This window comes from Corvus brachyrhynchos, unplaced genomic scaffold (assembly GCF_000691975.1).
Source record: "Corvus brachyrhynchos isolate BGI_N302 unplaced genomic scaffold, ASM69197v1 scaffold454, whole genome shotgun sequence".
In the NCBI taxonomy this organism is placed as follows: domain Eukaryota; kingdom Metazoa; phylum Chordata; class Aves; order Passeriformes; family Corvidae; genus Corvus; species Corvus brachyrhynchos.
This window is the reverse complement of record NW_008237525.1, coordinates 855,812-873,937: the sequence shown is the minus strand read 5'-3', so window position 1 is coordinate 873,937 and position 18,126 is coordinate 855,812. Positions and strand designations below refer to the sequence as shown.

The window sequence follows — 18,126 nt, the reverse complement described above, 5'->3', positions numbered from 1 at the left end:
CACTTTATCACTTTCTGTCTCTTCACAAATGCTGGTTTTCACAAGACCCCTCAGAGTTAACCAGAAAGTATAAGCCACAGATGAAGATCTTAAACTAGTATGTAGTCTCCTCAATCCTTTCTGTTTTAATTTTATTTCATTTTTTATTCCACCTGTAAAGAGACCCCTCCACTTCCTCCCTGTATGCTCTAGACATCAGTGTGCCTTTGTGAGGCTTTTCCTTGCATTTCTTAACCATCAATCCATGTGTCTTACTGGTATTTTCCCTTAAGATTAGAGTTGTTTCATCCAGCTGTTGATCCATGAACACCGTAACTGTTTGTTACATCACATCTTTTAAGGAGCCCTGGTTAGGTTTTCTGGGGATTTAATTTCCCAGCATTGGATTTATATCCCATAATCTGGAGTTCCTTACTCATTCAGTTTAGCACTCTGACTCTTCTCATGCTCAACACCTTTGCACTAGTGAATTCTATGATTCCACACTGTAAAAAAGATGAGTATTAACTTTTCCTTTAATTGCAAATTTGAAAGTAAGTCCTATATAAACACAGCTCTGATAACACGTGGAAGCTGATTTATTTCTCCACAGTGCTCAGCTCTGCAAGCAGTTATCTCACAATTTCAATTACCATAAAAATTGATCAAACTATTTCTCATAATTGCCCACAACTGAAACCAAAAGCATCCTTTAAGTTTTGATTTGCACCTGTTACACATAAACAATACTGCCCTGACTGGCCAGCACTTCCAAGAGATTTCGCAAAGACACAAATTCATGGAAATATTGCAACAAATCATCAACAGAGAAAATAATTTTATTGCCTTTAATTCAAGATAATGTTTCCAAAATGTTCTGTGCCTCTGAGCTATAACCCAGTGTCTTCCTTCACACACTGAGCTTAAACACTGCATGGCTTGTTTTGCTGTTGCACTTTGCAGACCCAGCGATCACAGGGTGACCCTCAGGCCTCTGCACGAGGCTGGGACACTGATGGCTCGGTTAGTATCAAGTGCTCAGTAACCCACAGGATTTAACAATGGTCTTCCTTGGTTTCTGCTGGCTACCAGAAAAGACAGAAATGAAAAACTCTCTGCCACCTGTATTAAACAGGGAAACACAAGGATCACATCCAAGTTCTGTTCATTGCTGCACACTTGCCACGCATACACACAGGAACTTGTTTCAGGTAACCACCACAGACTAGAGGATTAAAGCCATCACATGTACACAGTGCAAGACCACAATGCAGCTATGCAGGCAGGCGTGTGTGCTCCATGGAACAGCCTGCCAGAGCTGCCCACAGAGCCAGCTCTTCCCACGGTGCCTCACAGCCCCAAGAGTGGCAGCCAACCAGGCCTCTGTGGCACACACAGGTCCTGCGCTGAGCCAGCCTGGCACGCTGAGGGCAGGCGAGCTGTGCCTCACCGAGCTCAGCAACGCTGACAGCCAACAGCAGCAGGTAAAACACAGCTCCACAGGCACTCCCCAACCTCTGTGCGATCCCATCCTCCACTGAACCTCCGAGTACCCAGACAGCAGAGTGGCAGTGGCTGCTAACAGCGCTCAGTGCTCTGTGTGGCAGCGAAGAGCAGCTCTTCAGGTTATCAAGAGCTGATGGTAGGAAAAGGGAATTGGGATGCTTGTACCACCCACCTTTCCAAAACAGACAGACACCAGGCTCACAGAGCCAGCTTGGGCCTGTCAGCTGTGGGCAGCACAGCCTCAGAGCCTGACAGCACCAGGACAATGGTCCTGGCTCTCAATTTATAAACACATTTTCTCATCCATTGCTAAAACCTGTGGTGCATCGTCAGCTTCCATGTGGCATTTTTCTTTTTTTTCCAGTCCTGACCAGGACTCCCATGATGGACATTCACCTGGCACCTGAGGAGCCATTCAGTCATTCGTGTGAACTCTTTATTCTAAAGCTCTGTCCACACTCAAAAATCCAAAAGAAACATGACATGAAAAACTCCACAGAATCAATCCCTCACATGGGAAGGCTGCATTATGCTTGGTCACCTACCACATACCAAAAACCCCAAAGTCACTGCTGTGTAGCTTTGCTCCTTAAATCTCATTCATGGCCTGAAAGAGATACTGGAAAACTCAGTGCCAAGAGCAGGCCCTACCCCAGGTGCTGCTGCCAGGATGGCATTGAGACGACTGAACTCAGGAACAATCCTACTGCAGCTCTCTGAGCTCAGAACATGATTCTGAATGTGTAACAGTGGCAGGGGAGGCAGAACACGGCCCTTATTGAAGACAAACACAGTGCAAGGAGTTTGAGAAGTGATGGGAAGTGCTGCTGAGAGTGTCCTGAGTGCTGGTATGAACCAACTCAGCCATGCCTGGTATGAGCCAAAGAGCTGCTCTGAAGATGCAGTGAACGTGTACACTACCTGTGTACCTGTGTGCATTATCTAACTCCTTTCCAGTCAAGGCTGACCACAGATCTCTTGGGTCAAGACTGGCTTTGTCAGTTTTCTGCCTTTAAATCCAGAGTAAGAGCACTCTGTCAAAAAAGCAATGGACTGCAAAGAAAAGCCGTGTTTATAAAGAAAAACCTCATTTCTGGCCTGAAAAAACACAAGTTTATTTGTGAGGCACCTATTTGTGACATCTCTATCTGCTTTCCTATCCACTGCAAATACACTGGTAACTTAACCAAATTCCAAACAGTAAATCTCTCCTGCTAGACGCCAAAAGGAACACTTAATACTGTTCCATGTGGTAGCATACACTAAATACCAGCCAAGATCTTAAGCTGTCTAGATCTTGATATAACACTGATTTCTTCATTTTCCAAATTTTTGTTCCGAAAAGTTGGCTCAGCTTTACTGATTTATCAAATGATGGGTAGGGATCTAGTATCGATACCCAAATGAGATGGACAAAGACTCTCCAACAGCTTAGAGTTAGAAAGTGTATGTTCATTCCAGCGCCCGACAGCTGCATGGGATAGCTCCCTGATACACAGTGCAAAGATACAGCAAACACAGAGCTTATTTATCTACAGAAATTATGAATATCCAAAATACAAATGCATATTATAACATTAACACCTCCCATTCTCCGCTTCGTATGGAAATTAGCTTAAATGTCATTAAGCATCCATAGTGTGTGCTCTGAATGGAGTCGGTGGTCTTTTATTTGGGGAGCAGTTCCAAATGGATAAAGTAAAACTTGTCTTCCTCATTTTGACCTTTTTGCCCCTCTGAGTTTTGACAATACTAATCACTTTGGTGACCTTCCAATTTCCTCTTGCATGACTTTTGGATTGGTTCTCAGAGAGGGACGAAATTCGTAATTGTCCTTGTTCCTTAGACCAACTTATCAAATGTTTCTGTTCCTCATTCTAAGCACAGCTAAACAAACATAGAAGTGACAGATGGTCAATTATTCAGTAATCAGTTACTCACATCTTAAAACTCGTTTCAGGTTCAGCTCTTCTTAACTAACTATTTTAATTAACTCTAGCTGGGCCCGAACTCACTCTTATTCTAACAAATTTCAACACAGCTAGCCTATAACTAAAATCTCTATGTTTCTTCTAAATTCTGTTTCATTACAAAGCTTTGCTGCCCAGAAACATTTCTTTTTCAGTCAGCTTCACGTTAGGAGTCTCTCCACAGATGAAATATATTCACTGTTTTGGGTTCTCTCTGTCAACCATGGTAAAGGAGACTTTTCTTTATTTATTACTTTCAGTGTAATGTAAGAAAAAATACGAAATAGAGAATGAGGTGGTGCTGTAATAAAAATAACTCGCTGTATCTGTGCTGATCACAACACTGTTTGCAGATCCTGAATGTGGGAGGAAAAATCAAACTGTATTTCATACTGTAGGACAGAGCAGCACTCTTGCAAGATACAGGATGCCTGTTTAAGCTGACTGTAATGCAAAATAAAAAATAAACTGACCAGACGGGTTTCTAAAACAGGCCGTACAAAGGGAAGAGGTGTAACTGATGGAAGCCCTGCATAGCATGAGGCTGCCTTCAAGGACAGGCAAGGGAAAAGTCACTTCATTAATTGTTTCAGAGCAAAAGAAACTGATTTGAAGACAATGAATACATGAGAGAAAGGAAATACTTATGAGTAAGTGTGGAAAATGATGGGGAATGTTCTACTGCTGATGCCTATGTACATGATACACCAAATCCATCAAACCCTACTTCCATACCTCAATGAGTTTGTCTCCTTTGACTACATCCAGGTGTAAGCCAGGTGGTGGTTTCCCTGCCCTGGAAAATAAAGAAAGGAAAAATATAGTATCAAAATATTTAATAAAAATTTTATTAGTATTATTGCTGCTTGAGCTACAGACCAAACCTACACAAATGTTAGCAGATGTATTTTGGGGAAAATATGAAAATCCCTAATTTTCTTTTCCTCCCTGCAGATTTCTTCTGACAACACATAAACCAAGATTTTTTAATGGTTGATTTTAATCAACAATTAATTTTTTAATGCAATGGTTTTAAAGATTGAAGGTAACAGGACATGAAGCATGTCAAACATTACCTCTCCAGGTGAAAACCATCTGATTACACAAGAAACAGAGCAACTCCTGAGAGCACATGATATGAGGCAGCAAGAGACCAACAACTAGAGATGGGGATAGGCCGGGACTGTTTGCTCAAGGACTCTGTTTTCTCATGTCACCCTCAAAATAGCACATCTCTACCCTTGGCTGCTGAGAGGAACAGAAACTTCTACCACCTTTCCCCTCTAGGCTGGTAATGGCAAAAACCTCAAAGGGCCTCTGCGCACACCTGTAATATTATAAAAGTGCTGACCAATAGCCAGTGCTCCTCCACACTCACCTATGATCACACTTCCCTGCCAACACAGGTGACACAGAAGAGACTACAGTCCTACAGGGACCCCTGCCCTTCGGCAGCATGGTCCTCCCCCATCACATTCCACACAAACAGCAGACCAGCTCCCCTAGCCCTACTGCTCCTGCTCACCTCCTGTGGAGCAGATTCACCTGCCAGCAGTGTTATTTCCACCTGTGCAAAGGGAGCTCAGAGGTCCGAGGGACTCAGCAGATCACAGCAAGGCAAGGCCAGCACACGGGTGAACCCATGGGGTCTAGCAGAAACATACTGGGCATTTACAGTGCTCAAACCCAGGACTCTGCTGTGGTACCAATACCTTGCCCTGCACCACACAGGATCCTTGGGCTCTTGGCAGCAAAGGATCTTTTTGTGCTTAGGTACCTCAGAATCTGCATCTCTAGTACTTCCTCACAGATAACATCTCTGCTGCTTGTCTCTAAGGCTGGACCAGCTTTCCAGGCAAGCAGCAGTGACCTAGTTCTCGGCTGCACTGCTGCCCAGCTGAGGAACTCCGCAGAGATCATGTTCCCATTCTGCTCAGTGCACGAAGCAAGCCCAGAGAACAGTGACAATGGGCACTGATGTTCTCAGGGTGGCTGGAGAAGAAAGAAAGGTCACTGGTAGCTGAAGTTGTTTGAAGGGGTTAAATATAGGCGTTCACATTTCTGGGGTATGCCTTACATTTGTTGGTTTCTTCTGTGTTGCAAGGTCAGCTCCCCTCAATAATTTCATAGAAGAATACAGTCTCCTGTTATTTCTGCTTCATTTCTTTCCCAAGCATTTTCCTTTCTTGTTTTCAATCCATTACACCAGCCTGCCCAGATCTCTCTGTCCTGTTCTGAATTGACCACTTGGGACTTTCACAAGTTTTCTTGTCGGGCCCTTCTCAAAGACTGTGGATATACCACCCTAACAAGTCTATGGTTAATATTGACTCTTATTGTTTTGGATGAACAAATAGCAGCAGCAAAAGCAGAGGATGCTAAGCTCCAGCACAATCCGCTGAAGGGGTGACTTGACCACTAAAATGGGATTACGGTGATGTGGGGGACAGACCACCAAGCAGAAATGGGCTCAAACGTGAGATCAACTCTGTGTGATGAGCTGAAGTCCCTCCAGCACAGCCAGGGAAGTGCCTCCTCTTAGGTACTGCTTGAGCAACTTACAGCCAGGCTACACCTAAGCACTGCTCTCCTGCTGTGCTCCCTGCACAGATCTCAGTGCTCAGCGTTCACTGAACAACAGGTTTCTTTCATGGATTCCTGTCCACTTCTCAGTATTCCCTCTTTCTGCCTCTGAGCACTGGAAAACTTGTTTTCCCCCCTTCCTCTGAAATTGCCAAGTTCTGGTTACTCTGCAACACAACTTTTGGTAATTTTCACACACCAGCCTTACTCTGATCAAACAACTACTTCCCCAATTTTTTTTTTTCTTTCCAAATAGGTAAACCTTTCAACAAATTCATTTTCCAAGTCTGCTTCTTGCTCAGTCTGGCCTCTGCTTTTCCTTTCAATGATCTCTTCCTGGATACTCAATGGTCAGCCTGTCCTAACACATTTTAGCAACTTCCTCCCTGTACCTGTTAGGTCACAGGAGAGCCCCCATGATCTCTAGTACAGTTGAATCCTGTCTGATGGTCATATTTTGCCATATACCAGCTCTGCTTTTTCATTGCTCCCTCTACTTTTAGTTTCACCCTTGCTCTTATTTTTCCTCTGCCTTTACCCTCAACTTTATTTTGAACAGATAAACCAAGCCCAGAAGTATTACAAGGTAGTGCCTTCAGTTACGAATTAAAGTGCTTGAAAAATCTACCGATACTCTGTCTTCTTTTGAACTGAGAGTCCTTTGTAGGCAGTATTTCCCCCATCTACCTATCCTTGCAAAACACTGAGCACAGGAAGGCTGTAAATACTGATTATGATACCATGAAAACAAATTTACAGAAGTAATTTCTGACAGAAAACTCCTTTGGAATATTTAAAGTCAGTATGACAGTTCAGGCTGCCCAAGTTAGAAACCTGAAAAGCCTTTTAGTGAAAAAAGTAGAAAGATTTTCCAGTTTTATATTCAAAACTAATTAGCTCCAGAGTCACCAAATATCAGAAGTAATGCCTGGATTTGGAAGTACCAGTCACCCTTCACATGCTCTGCCCCATCAGACCTCTCACCTCATGGATCAAGGAGTAAAACATGAAAGGAAATCTTTAGCAAAAATCTCCTAGAAGAAAGTTTGTTAGAAAGCTGGCCCTATGCTGTTACAGCATAGCAGTTTTCTCCCCTCTTATGTCCAGTGTTAAAAGAAAAAAGTCCTTTTCCACTAACTAATGTACTAAAATCTCCACTGAACTAATTTTCCTACACTGTTCTGAGGGATGAAGAATTAACTTGAGGTCAGCAGATTGTCCTCTCTACAGAACATACAAGAAATAGCCCTTAGCACTGCCCCAAGGGCAATGCTCTCCAATCACAACTTGGCTCCAGCACAAGTGCTTGTGTTTGAAAATGAGAAACAAGCAGCTCTTCTGTACCTTCCAGATGGTGCATCACAGTCCCCAGTGCCTCCCCAGGGCAGCATCCTGCAAGTGACCTGAAAATAACACCTGCGAATGCACTGATTGTGATGGTCACTAGTTGGGTGAGTTTGACTGAGACACAGGATGTTCTGACTGTCTCCTGAATTGCCAAAGCTTCCGGGGAGATGTGAAATCTTCCAGAGAATTAACAGAGCTGACTGGCAAGAAGAACATGAGCGTTACCAGTATCATTAAAGGAATTCTTTGGATCAGAGAAAAGATGAGAGGATATACCACACTAGAGCTTTTCTTCTCTAACAGTGAGTTCAAGGAACTCAAAGAAGTGTCAGAAAGTAAAGAACTGATAAAAGGAGTGACAAACTGCAAACCCTAGGCACCTTCAGCCAGGCACTCTAACAGAACTCAAATACCAGTTTTCTACACTTAACAGTTCAGCAACCTATTGCTTAAACCACTGTCCAACAGAAACGCAGATATCAACTGATGCTGCTAATTTTGAAGTGTATTTCAGGAGTGATCTGGAAACAACATACAGCAAAGTCAAGTTCTGACCTAGAAAATGGTGGAATATTTCATGTGGAATGGACCTACAACGATCAGCCAATCCAATGGCCTGTCCAGGGCTGACCAAAAGCATGTTATTAAAGGCACTGTCCAAATGCTCCTAAACCCTGACAGGCCTGGGGCACCCACCAGCTCTCTCAGAAATGTGTTCAGTGTCTGACCACCCTCTCAAGTAAAGAGATGTCTCCTAATGTCCAGTCTGGACCTCCCCTGATGCAGCTGTCACAGAATCACAGACTGATTCAGGTTGGAAGGGATCACAGCGGATCATCTGGTCCCACCTCCCTGCACAACCACAGGATTGTGTCCAGATGGCTCTGGAATATCTCCAGTGAGGGAGACTCCACACCCTCTCTGGGCAGCCTGTTCCAGGGCTCGGTCACTGCACCAGGGCTTGGTTCTCCCTCATGTCCAGGTGGAACTTCTTGGGATCAGTTCCTGCCTGTTCCTCTTGTGCCATTGCTGGGCCCCATGGAGCAGAGCCTGAGCCCTGCTTGGAGCCCTCCCTGCAGACAGGGACACACAGGGCTGAGGACCCCTCTCGGCTGTGTCTCCTCTCAAGGCTGAACAACCCCAGCTCTCTCAGCCTTTCCTTGGCAGGGAGATGCTCCAGGCCCTTCCTCATCTCTGCAGCCTCTGCTGGCCCTGCTCCAGGAGTCCTTGTCTCTCCCGTACTGAGGAGCCCAGAGCTGGACACAGCACTGCAGATGTGACCTCACACACATGCTATCACTGGATACCCGGGAAAAGAGATCAGCACCTGCCTCTCCATGCTCCCTCCTCAGGACACTGTAGGGGTTGCATTGCTGAGCAGAACCAGCAGAGACAGGAAATGATTAACAGCCAGCCCAGAACAGGGATCTATCTTGTCTGCACATCAACACTCAGCACTTCTTATCCTTTGGGAAACTGATGATACGTGGGGATGATGGTTCTTCAAAAGCCAGAGAAACATTTTTTATTGGATTAAAGATGGACCTTTCTTTGGAAAAGACATAATCTGTTCCTTTCAGTCCTGGTAAAAATCCCAAGATGACAATGACCGTGCTGGAAGAATGTCTTGTTTGACAGAATACAACCAAGCATTGAATGAGCTTCTGTTCTACTTAAGAAGAGCTAAATGCCCTGGGAAAGGAGTTGACATGGTATTTGGGTAAAACTGATGTTTATTAGCCAAGTAAGTTGACTTTTTGCAAGAGAAAGTGGGCATATTCATGCATGAGGAGAAATGACTAGGGAATTGAGACTGGCATCTACTCCAGAACTGTTGTTCCCCATCTGTACAATGGATGGGGAGTTACAAAATGGGCTGTTTTCATACTCTAAATATTTTTAATGGGGTGTTGAGGTTTTGGTGTTGTTTTTTCGTGGTTTATTGGTGTTTGTTTTTGTTTTTTTTTGTTTTTTTTGTGTGTGCATTTTGTTTTTGTTTTCTTATTGCAAGATGAACTTTGATTAAAATTATACTCTTCAAAACCTGCATACAAGTGGCAAACTATTTACACAGTGGCCCATAATCCTGTATTCATGTTTCTCAACACCATTTCTCCTAGAAAAGGAAAGCACTATTCAATCAGGAGGGCAGTGCTGCTGCTGTGGGGTGTCAAGAACTTTACTTATCTTTCACATTCTTGTGGAATTGTATCAAGCAGATGAAAGTGACAAACTCAGAGCAAGGAACCTTCTGCAAAATAAAAACTGCCTTCAGTAACCAGTATCAGGTGCCTCACACAGGGAAACTCTCCCAGTTTCCATCAGTTACCAACTCAAAGACTTCCTGAGCCATGCTTGCCAACCACTTAAAACAGCCACGTAACTGAACTGCTTTTAGAAACCACGTAAACGATGCATTCACAGAATTTTACGCAAATAATTTCATAGATCATCTAGCAATAGCTGAAGCACCTTCTCCACTATTTGGCCACAGATCTGCTTGCTATTAATTTCATTTTGCAAACTCTTATCCTTCTCCTCAAAAGGACAGGAAACGCATTTCCTGCAGAACCTCAGCTCACTATTCAAGACACCCAACACCTCTCTCAGCTGTTCCTTTCCAGACTGAAGAGCAGGCTGGGCTAAGTATCTCTAGTACAGCTTCCTGTATCTCTGATTAAGATAATACTTAAAAATAATACTTGAGAAAAGGCATTCACACGGGTTTTGAATGGCCTGAGGCTGAAGGAGGGCAGGGTTAGACTAGGTATAAGGAGAAAACTGTTCCCTGTGAGGGTGGTGGGGCCCCTGGCACAGGTTGCCCAGAGCAGCTGTGGCTGCCCCTGGATCCCTGGAAGCGTCCAAGGCCAGGTTAGACGGGGCTTGGAGCAAGCTGGGATAGTGGACGGTGTCCCTGCCCATGGCAGGGGGTGGAGTAAGATGAACTTTAGGGTCCCTTCCAACCCAAACCATTCTGGGATTCTACTGATGCCATGATGATTTTTTTGCCTTTTCTTTTACACCCCTGTTATACCTTGTTACAACTTCTGTATTCTTAGTGCTTTTTGCCTCCATTCTTGGACTTGTTTGCCAAGCTGAGAGACTCAACATTTTAGAAGCTTCGGAGGTAGAGGATAGTGTGCCCCAGAGCCCAAGGTCCTCTCCAGAACACATTCTGTAAACTCAGATAGAACCATCCAGGGGAAGGCTCCTTGGGGAGGGGGGCTCATTCAAGCTTCTCATTGGGGAATTTTTGATAGATATGCTAATTAGTAAGACCTATAATGATATACCAGATCTTTTGGGGGTGCATTGTGGTGTGCATTTTGGTGCATTCGACCTGGACGTGTGCACCTAAAGATCCTTAAAATAAATACCAAGGTAAAATCCCTTTTTCCCTTCTAACCATGTTTGACTCTTGATTTTAGGACCAAGAAAAGGCATCACTATGAATCTACCAGAATTACTGAAGACAAACAGGAGGATGTAAACAAGGTTTCTACACTGTTGTTTTTAAAAAAAGCTTTTGACCAAATTATGAAATGGTCCTGTGGAAATTAAGGTGTGATGGGGAAAGGAAAGACTAGACCAGCAGGCGAATGCAAATTACTTAGAGTCAGGAAAAAGGAGGGCTCTGTGAGGGCTCTGGTTTCTTTATATGCAGTCTGAAAGGAAAGAGCTAACAAACAAATGAGGAAAATCACTGATGACAACAGTTATGCGGGAAACTCAAGTCAGATTCAAATGCTACAAATGAATCTCATGATACTGAACTACTGCTTGAGATAACATCCTCAAGTAGTTGGGATTTGGCACTGCTGAATCCATGCTAGAATACACCACCTGAACCACACAAACACAACAGAAGTTCCAGGCTCCTTACTGCCACTCAGGAAAGATCCAGAGCCGAAGGAATCAGAGGAACACTCCTCAACAGCTGACACAGCAATGGTATCAGAAGGAAGAAACTATAAATGCGTAATGATTTAACATCATGAATGCTGTATTAGCTCTTGTTCTCTTGTGAAGAAGGAGATGCTAGGGTGATAACCAGGATGGATGGCTTCATGGATGGCAAGAGAGAAAAAAATAATGGAGAACATACCTTCAAAAGCTTGGAAAAAACATGATAAGTATCCATTCTCTTTGTCCCCTCAATGAGCAGGGCAAAACTAGAGTATACACTGTCATGTGAAACACAAGAAGCAAGGAGCCCTGGATCAAAAACCAGCTCTGGATCTGAGTGTCTTTTCCAATACTTACATCATTTGCGCTGTCACTCAGCGTGATGGGATAAAATTTTAATTTAACAAAGGAAACTTACAAAATTTGTGGAGATTAGGTCTGGTTTTAATGTTAAACATGATCACCCAGACAGAGCCTTCAGGTCCTCAAATCCCTTTGTGCCTGATGGCCAAAGCCCAGAGTGCACACAAGAGGACGGAATACTTCAGACATGCGTAAGTTACTGGTCACTACCACACTGTGACAGGAAACCCTCTAAGCTGTTGTTTTCAAAGATTTCAGCCAGTTTTATGCTCTTTTCTATAAAAAGAAATCAGAATAAATAAAATTCTCCTCTTACCAAGATATTTGTTGATCACAAAGCTGTTGCTCATCGTGTGCACCACTAATGGAAATGAGTGATGTGCCCTTCTCAAAGCACAACACACACCACAGGAACTGAGCCCAAGCCAGCACTGGAATTGGATTAGGTGACAATTTCCTCTGCTTCTTAGAAGCATCATTCTTGCTAAACTTCCAGTTGCAAGAAACACAGCTTAAAAAGCCTATGGTTCAGACTGGATGATTACAGACCTTCCCTGAATTTAAAACAAACAAACAAACAAAAATAAATTGCACTGTGTTTTCAGGAAGATTTCTGATTAGAAACGTGCCTGCTTCGATTGAACAAAGCATTCCACTTGGATTAAAGCATTTGCCCAATTTCACTTTGGCAGTATGCACCTTTTCTTGTTACAGTGCAGTTCCACACAGAACTAGGTTTTACTAGCTTGCTTTGGTTCCCTTGGTTACTTACTCAGGAACAAAGTCTTCATGGAATACAGTGAAATTTGGAAATTGTATAAAAAATTTAATTGAGAGCAAGGCCATAAATATTCTATTAGAGACAACTTCAGGTTTTATGACATCAAAAATTAATTCAAATTACACTGAATTAAATAGGAAAATTAGTATTAAGTAGTGAGCAACAATGGAACAATTGTTTCATAAGATTATTCCTATATTTCCAGAGCGAGAGCAGATATACTGGAAGTGTAACTCACTTGCAGAAATCAGAGGGAGACAGGACTGTAGCGTTTATGCCTACCAGGAAGACATTTGTATTCTGACAGCTGGATTTCCACACAAATTTTTTATCACATAATTCTTCTTATTCTTTCCCTTCAGTTATAAAAAATATTCCCTTTTTAAAGTAAAGGTAAGCTTCATTAAGTACATGTAACACAAGACTACGCATTTTCATGAGCATCTTTTACAACAGCACTGACACTTCTCTAGCTCACATGCAGAATCCCAGAATGGTTTGGGTTGAAAGGGACCTTAAAGATCATCCAGTCCCACCCCCTGCCATGGGCAGGGACTAGCCCAGGTTGCTCCAAGCCCCATCCAACCTGGCCTTGGACATTTCCAGGGATGGGGCAGCTACAGCTTCTCTAGGTAGCCTGTGCCAGGGCCTCACCACTCTCACGGGGAAGAATTCCTTACCAAAATCCTATCTAACCCTGCCCTCTAGCAGTGGGAAGACATTCCCCCTTGTCCTGTCCCTCCACCCCTTGTCCAAAGTCCCCCCTTAGGCACTGGAAGGGGCTCTGAGGTCTCCCTGCAGCCTTCTCTTCAAGTGAACACTACCAGCTCTCCCAGCCTGGCTCCAGAGCAGCTGGGTTCCAGCCCTTGCAGCATCTCCATGGGCTCCTCTGGACTTGCTCCTACAGCTCCATGTCCTGCGCTGGGATGCCAGTGCTGGAGGCAGCTCTGCAGGTGGGGTCTCACCTGAGCAGGGCGGAGGGGCAGAATCTCCCCTCCCCTGCTGCCCACGCTGGGGGATGTGCCCAGGACACGGTGGGGTGGTTCTAGGCGCCAGCACACATGGGTGGGGCATGTTGAGCTTCTCATCAAGGAACACCCCCAAGTCCTCCTAAGGGCTGCTCTCCATCCATTCTCCACCCAGCCTGTAGATGTGCTTGGGACTGCCCCAAATTATTATCCATCAGGTACAGTAGTAGTGTTTTCATTGGTTTTTGAACAGTTGTGTATTGCTGGTGACTGATGGTCACCCTGTGCTTAGACTATATACTTGTGTATCTGTTCTTTTATTTCTGAATATAAACTTGGCTCCTTTTACTTCTGAATGGTTATTTTCTGGCTTCAAGAAGTTCTTGCTCTTAGTCTCCATTTTCCACTATACACTTCTGCATTTTATCTTGTTTTTACTGTCCTGGTCTTCATATTATACCAAAAGGATTGGATAAGTCTCTGGTCTCTATGCTGATCACACTTATGTCACTAACAAGTATTGTAGTCACTTTTGTCAAGGTAAGTAATAAAGAAACCCAATACTAATAGGGTCGGCCCACAGACTATTCAACTCTTCAAAGTCAATTCTTTATAAGTGCATGGCTCTTGTATGAATCCTCCACTGTGTCTTAAAATGATCATCTCCTGTGTGTCCTGTGAGAAACAGTCTTGAAGAGAGATGGTCCATCTGACAGCCTTTCGCAGACACAGCACCTCTGCTTCCCTGCTTTGAATAATTAGTCCCTTCCCTACATGCCTGAGCAGCTGGACATGGTGACGCTGGAGATTTCCCACAGTAGCTGCATGCATGGATTAGCTGGCCTTATAGAAGACATCAACTGCTTACAATGATCAGCAATTAAATATTTACAAGGGATACCACTGAACAAAACCAAGTTTCGGCACAGGTTTTAAAAACATTTAAATACCCACAAGCAAAGAAATCTTTCTTCTGTACTAGAAACAGAAAATTGTGTTTCCTTGCTTTCTTCACCTCATGCTCCACAGGCCAGGCCGTATCCATGTAACAAAGAAAAACCATTTTGGAAAAGAAGGCCAAGGCCATTAACACTTTGGAATGTGCCAAGGAAGAGAACTGAAGTTTTACAAATCAGGATCTCTTCCACAGGGCAGATTCAATGCTGACATGCCCAACAAGGTTACAATATCTAAATCCAGCTGAAACTCAGAAGCCTGACTGAAGTAAGTTACTACAAGAAATTTTGAGTTGTTGCTATTAAGGACATAGACAGGACAGCCATAATTCTATTGTGTTAGCTTAAAATTAGGTCAATTATTTGGGTTTCTAAATGTGGACTCAGAACCTAAATTTAGCCACTTCCTAAAAATCTTGGCCTCTGTGACTACTGTACATACCTTCATGTCCAACTTCAAGGACAGGGTGGAATTTGCAGAAGTCTGAAGCTCACACTCTCCAGAAATCTGTGTAAAAGCATTGCCAGGAATAGCCAGTTCTTGGCCAAAGAAACTAACGAGAAAGAATTGCTGCCTTCAAACAAACTATTTCTAATGTATGTCCATTCCAGGACAAACCTGACATCCCCACTACTGGTGTGTCAAGACAGAGTAAAGAAAGAGTCACAATTCCAAACACAAGTTACATTAGGACAAAAGTACAGCCAGGCAGTATCCATTAAACATCTGATGGTCACTTTGAAACTATACACCAGATACTCTGTACCTCAGAAAAATCACTTTTACTCCCTAAAACCAGCTCAGAAGGTTTGCAAAAGTCTTAATCAAACTAAGATGTGTAATTGTTATCTAAAGACATTTTCTCATCTCATGGTATAGCTACATTTGAATCTACAGGAAGTATGGGCACCATCTTTATTCCAACTGTAAATGCACAGCCTAAATCTTCGCTAACGTGTACAGAGGAGTTACAGTACATGCACAGACACATTCTGGCATCGGCAAGCACTATTCAGATGGCAACCACTGTTTTTCATCTGTCTTAAGCAAGTTTAGCTGCTGGAAACACAAGGAAAGAAATAATAAATATTTTATGGATTATGAAGAAGTAACCTATAACAGCACAAAACTAAATCAAAGCCACAACTTAAAACTGAGGAAAACTGGGAATTTCAGTGCAGAAGTCTTTTCTCAAATACTATCCAAGTTATGGGAGAACAGGTACAATGATGGAAGCAAATTTCAAAAGCATGGGCAATAACTTAAAGGCAAGGAAAAAAGCTACTCCTTTTGATTATATCTGAAATGTATTTCTCATATGATTGGTGTTCACAGGCCCCAGCCAGCTTTCCTTAGAAGCAGGAAAACAAATAGATAGGTGAAGACTGTGATTTTGATTTTAATAAAGGTCGATGAGGCTGAAGATAATTCACTACAGAAGAATCTGCTTCTGACTGTGAAGACTCTCTGCAACTCCATGCTTTTGGTCACCCAAAGCTCTTGGAATGAAGCCCTACAATGCTGCCTACACAGGATACTTTTTGGTGCTTGTGCAAGACTAAGCTTCCTGCAGGATACCCTTTACACCCTTTTAAGTCAGAGCTTTGAGTAACACCACTATTGGCACCTGCTACTGCAAACCACCTCCACTCTGGAGAATCCTACCTGGGAAAGGCCCATCACTGATTCCACCTTATACCTGTGCACTCTTCGGTTGGCTCTGAAAGGAACAAATACTTTAAAACCATGAGCTGGAATCTGCAGCTCAGTAGATGTCAGCAGAAGGCATCCAGAGCTTTAGTGTGAAATATAGTCTACTTATTTTGCAGAACAGAAAAATAACCAGAAATAAATAAATCTACCTGGTAGGAGCGCTCCTCACTTCTACAGGATGAGGCCATGGTTATCAGCAGCCAGCATCACCCAACACTTCCCATTTTGGGTTCACTATTCAGCAGAACACAAACACTGTGACTGGAAGCTCTCCAGACTGGCTCCCTGCTAGTTCACTCTTTTATTTTTATTCTTATGAAACAACAGCTTTTGGGTTTCAAAAGGAGCATGAAGGAAAACCACAAAGCTTTCCCTGGTATTAGCTGCCATGTCTGCACGTGCCAGCTGGCCAAGATCAAACTGTATCAGGCACTCCTTTACTTCACAGGTAAAAACACACAAATGGCCCAACTTGGTCCCTAAAACCATTACAATGCACAAACATACAACTGAGTCCAAGAGAAAATGAAAAGTTTCCTTACAATGTATAAGGAGAGAGTCCAGACAGGAACTTTGCTGTACCTGAGAACAATTTTGGAATATTATTGTAAAAGGACATTCAGGTTGCAATAAGTGAATTACAAAAAAATCTTAAAAATGTGAGAACAGAACAGGACCTGGCACCCAAACACGCTCCCCTTACTCCTGGGTTTGGATCATCTCCCAGATTCAACCTCATTTCTCATCCAGCACAAGATTGTGCTTCAGAACCAAACCAGGGCAGGAACAGAGGAAAACTCTCTCTGTCAGACCCTGCCCTGCTGCAGCTAAAGACATAAAACAGGTACCTGAAGAGGCCCTCACAGTTACAGGTGTTAGAGTTCTCCCTTCCAGATGGGATTTCTTTACGAATTCTTCTGCAATAGCACGCAAGCCGCTGAGACTGAGCATTTCACAAGCTGTACTTCCCCAGCTGCTCCATCTACAGCTTTCAAAGGTACAAGTAATTCCAATTTACCACGGAATATAACGCATATTGTGATTACTGTTGTACAAAAACACTAGGAAAAAAGTAAAATAGATGATACTTTAAATTGCAAGTTGAATACCCAGAATAATTTTTGGCTTTATCTAGTCAATTGTGTCATCATCTTATGGAACACCATCCTGTCTCATGTAGATGTTTATTATTGTGTATATTCAGCACAAGAAAGACCTTAAAATAATGACGATTTCTTTTCCATGAGAGAGTTAAATGGCTGTACTAACTAAAGCAGGCACTTATAAACCAGGTCTAAATTAAAACGCACTCATGCACTGAGCACTACCACAAAGCACAGAGAGGCATAACACAGCTGAGCGTGCAGGGACAGCCCGGGCTCTGCAGGGACAGGCAGAGCTGGACCACAAAACTACTCTAGTTCTCAGGTGCAGTGGTGTGCCTGTGCGATTTAAAATACAAGTGCTAGAGCACTGGGTAGCCATCCCAATGCTCTGGCACCCAAAGAAGACAGCAGAGCCAAGATCTCTTCACTGATGCATCACAAACGAACAAGGATACCCTGATCCAAAGCTCTACTCCCGGCAGGAGGGCGAGGCAGGACATTTTCAGGGATCCCTTCCACCGCGGGCTTTCCCACGTCTAACCCAGCCAAATGCATGGTCGCGATGCTTCTTCTCCGACACCTCACTCAGCCCTGAGTTCTTAACTCAAGATAATAAACCCCCCAGGCTACTTTCAACCTGACAGATTTCCCCCACCAGATACATCCCTTGAGCAGGATATTTAATTTCTACCACACCGCATATTCTGTCTGAGCTCTTGGGAAAAGCCCCGGCAAACCGGGGAGGGCCCGGGGCCACCCCTGATGCTGTCGATGGCGGTACCCGCAGGGCCGCGCCCGGGCCCGGACCCCATCGGTCCGGCCAGCACTCTGCGGCCCCAGGGAGCGCAGCCCCGCACCCCTCATTCCCCTCGGCCGCCGCTCACCAGCTCGGGCACTCGAACAGGGACCCACCGCCCGCCGAGGCCGCGCTCGCCGCCCTCTTGGCT

At 43.8% G+C, this 18,126-nt stretch overlaps 1 protein-coding gene across 2 annotated transcripts in view; it reads right to left on the bottom strand.

Moving 5' to 3' along the window:
- Window positions 1-18,126, bottom strand: part of PPP1R8 (protein phosphatase 1 regulatory subunit 8) — a 36,220-nt gene that overhangs the window by 10,020 nt on the left and 8,074 nt on the right. Inside the window, exons 1-2 of one of the 2 annotated variants that reach the window (XM_017731566.1) lie at window positions 18,064-18,120; window positions 4,191-4,251 (exon numbers count right to left, since the gene is read on the bottom strand). Coding sequence is in view for 1 of the 2 variants with exons in the window: in XM_017731565.1 (XP_017587054.1) it covers window positions 4,191-4,251 (61 nt within the window). In the remaining variant the exon portion in view is untranslated. Of the gene's footprint in view, window positions 1-4,190; window positions 4,252-18,063; window positions 18,121-18,126 lie in introns of those variants that run through there. The other variant, XM_017731565.1, reaches the window with a different exon arrangement.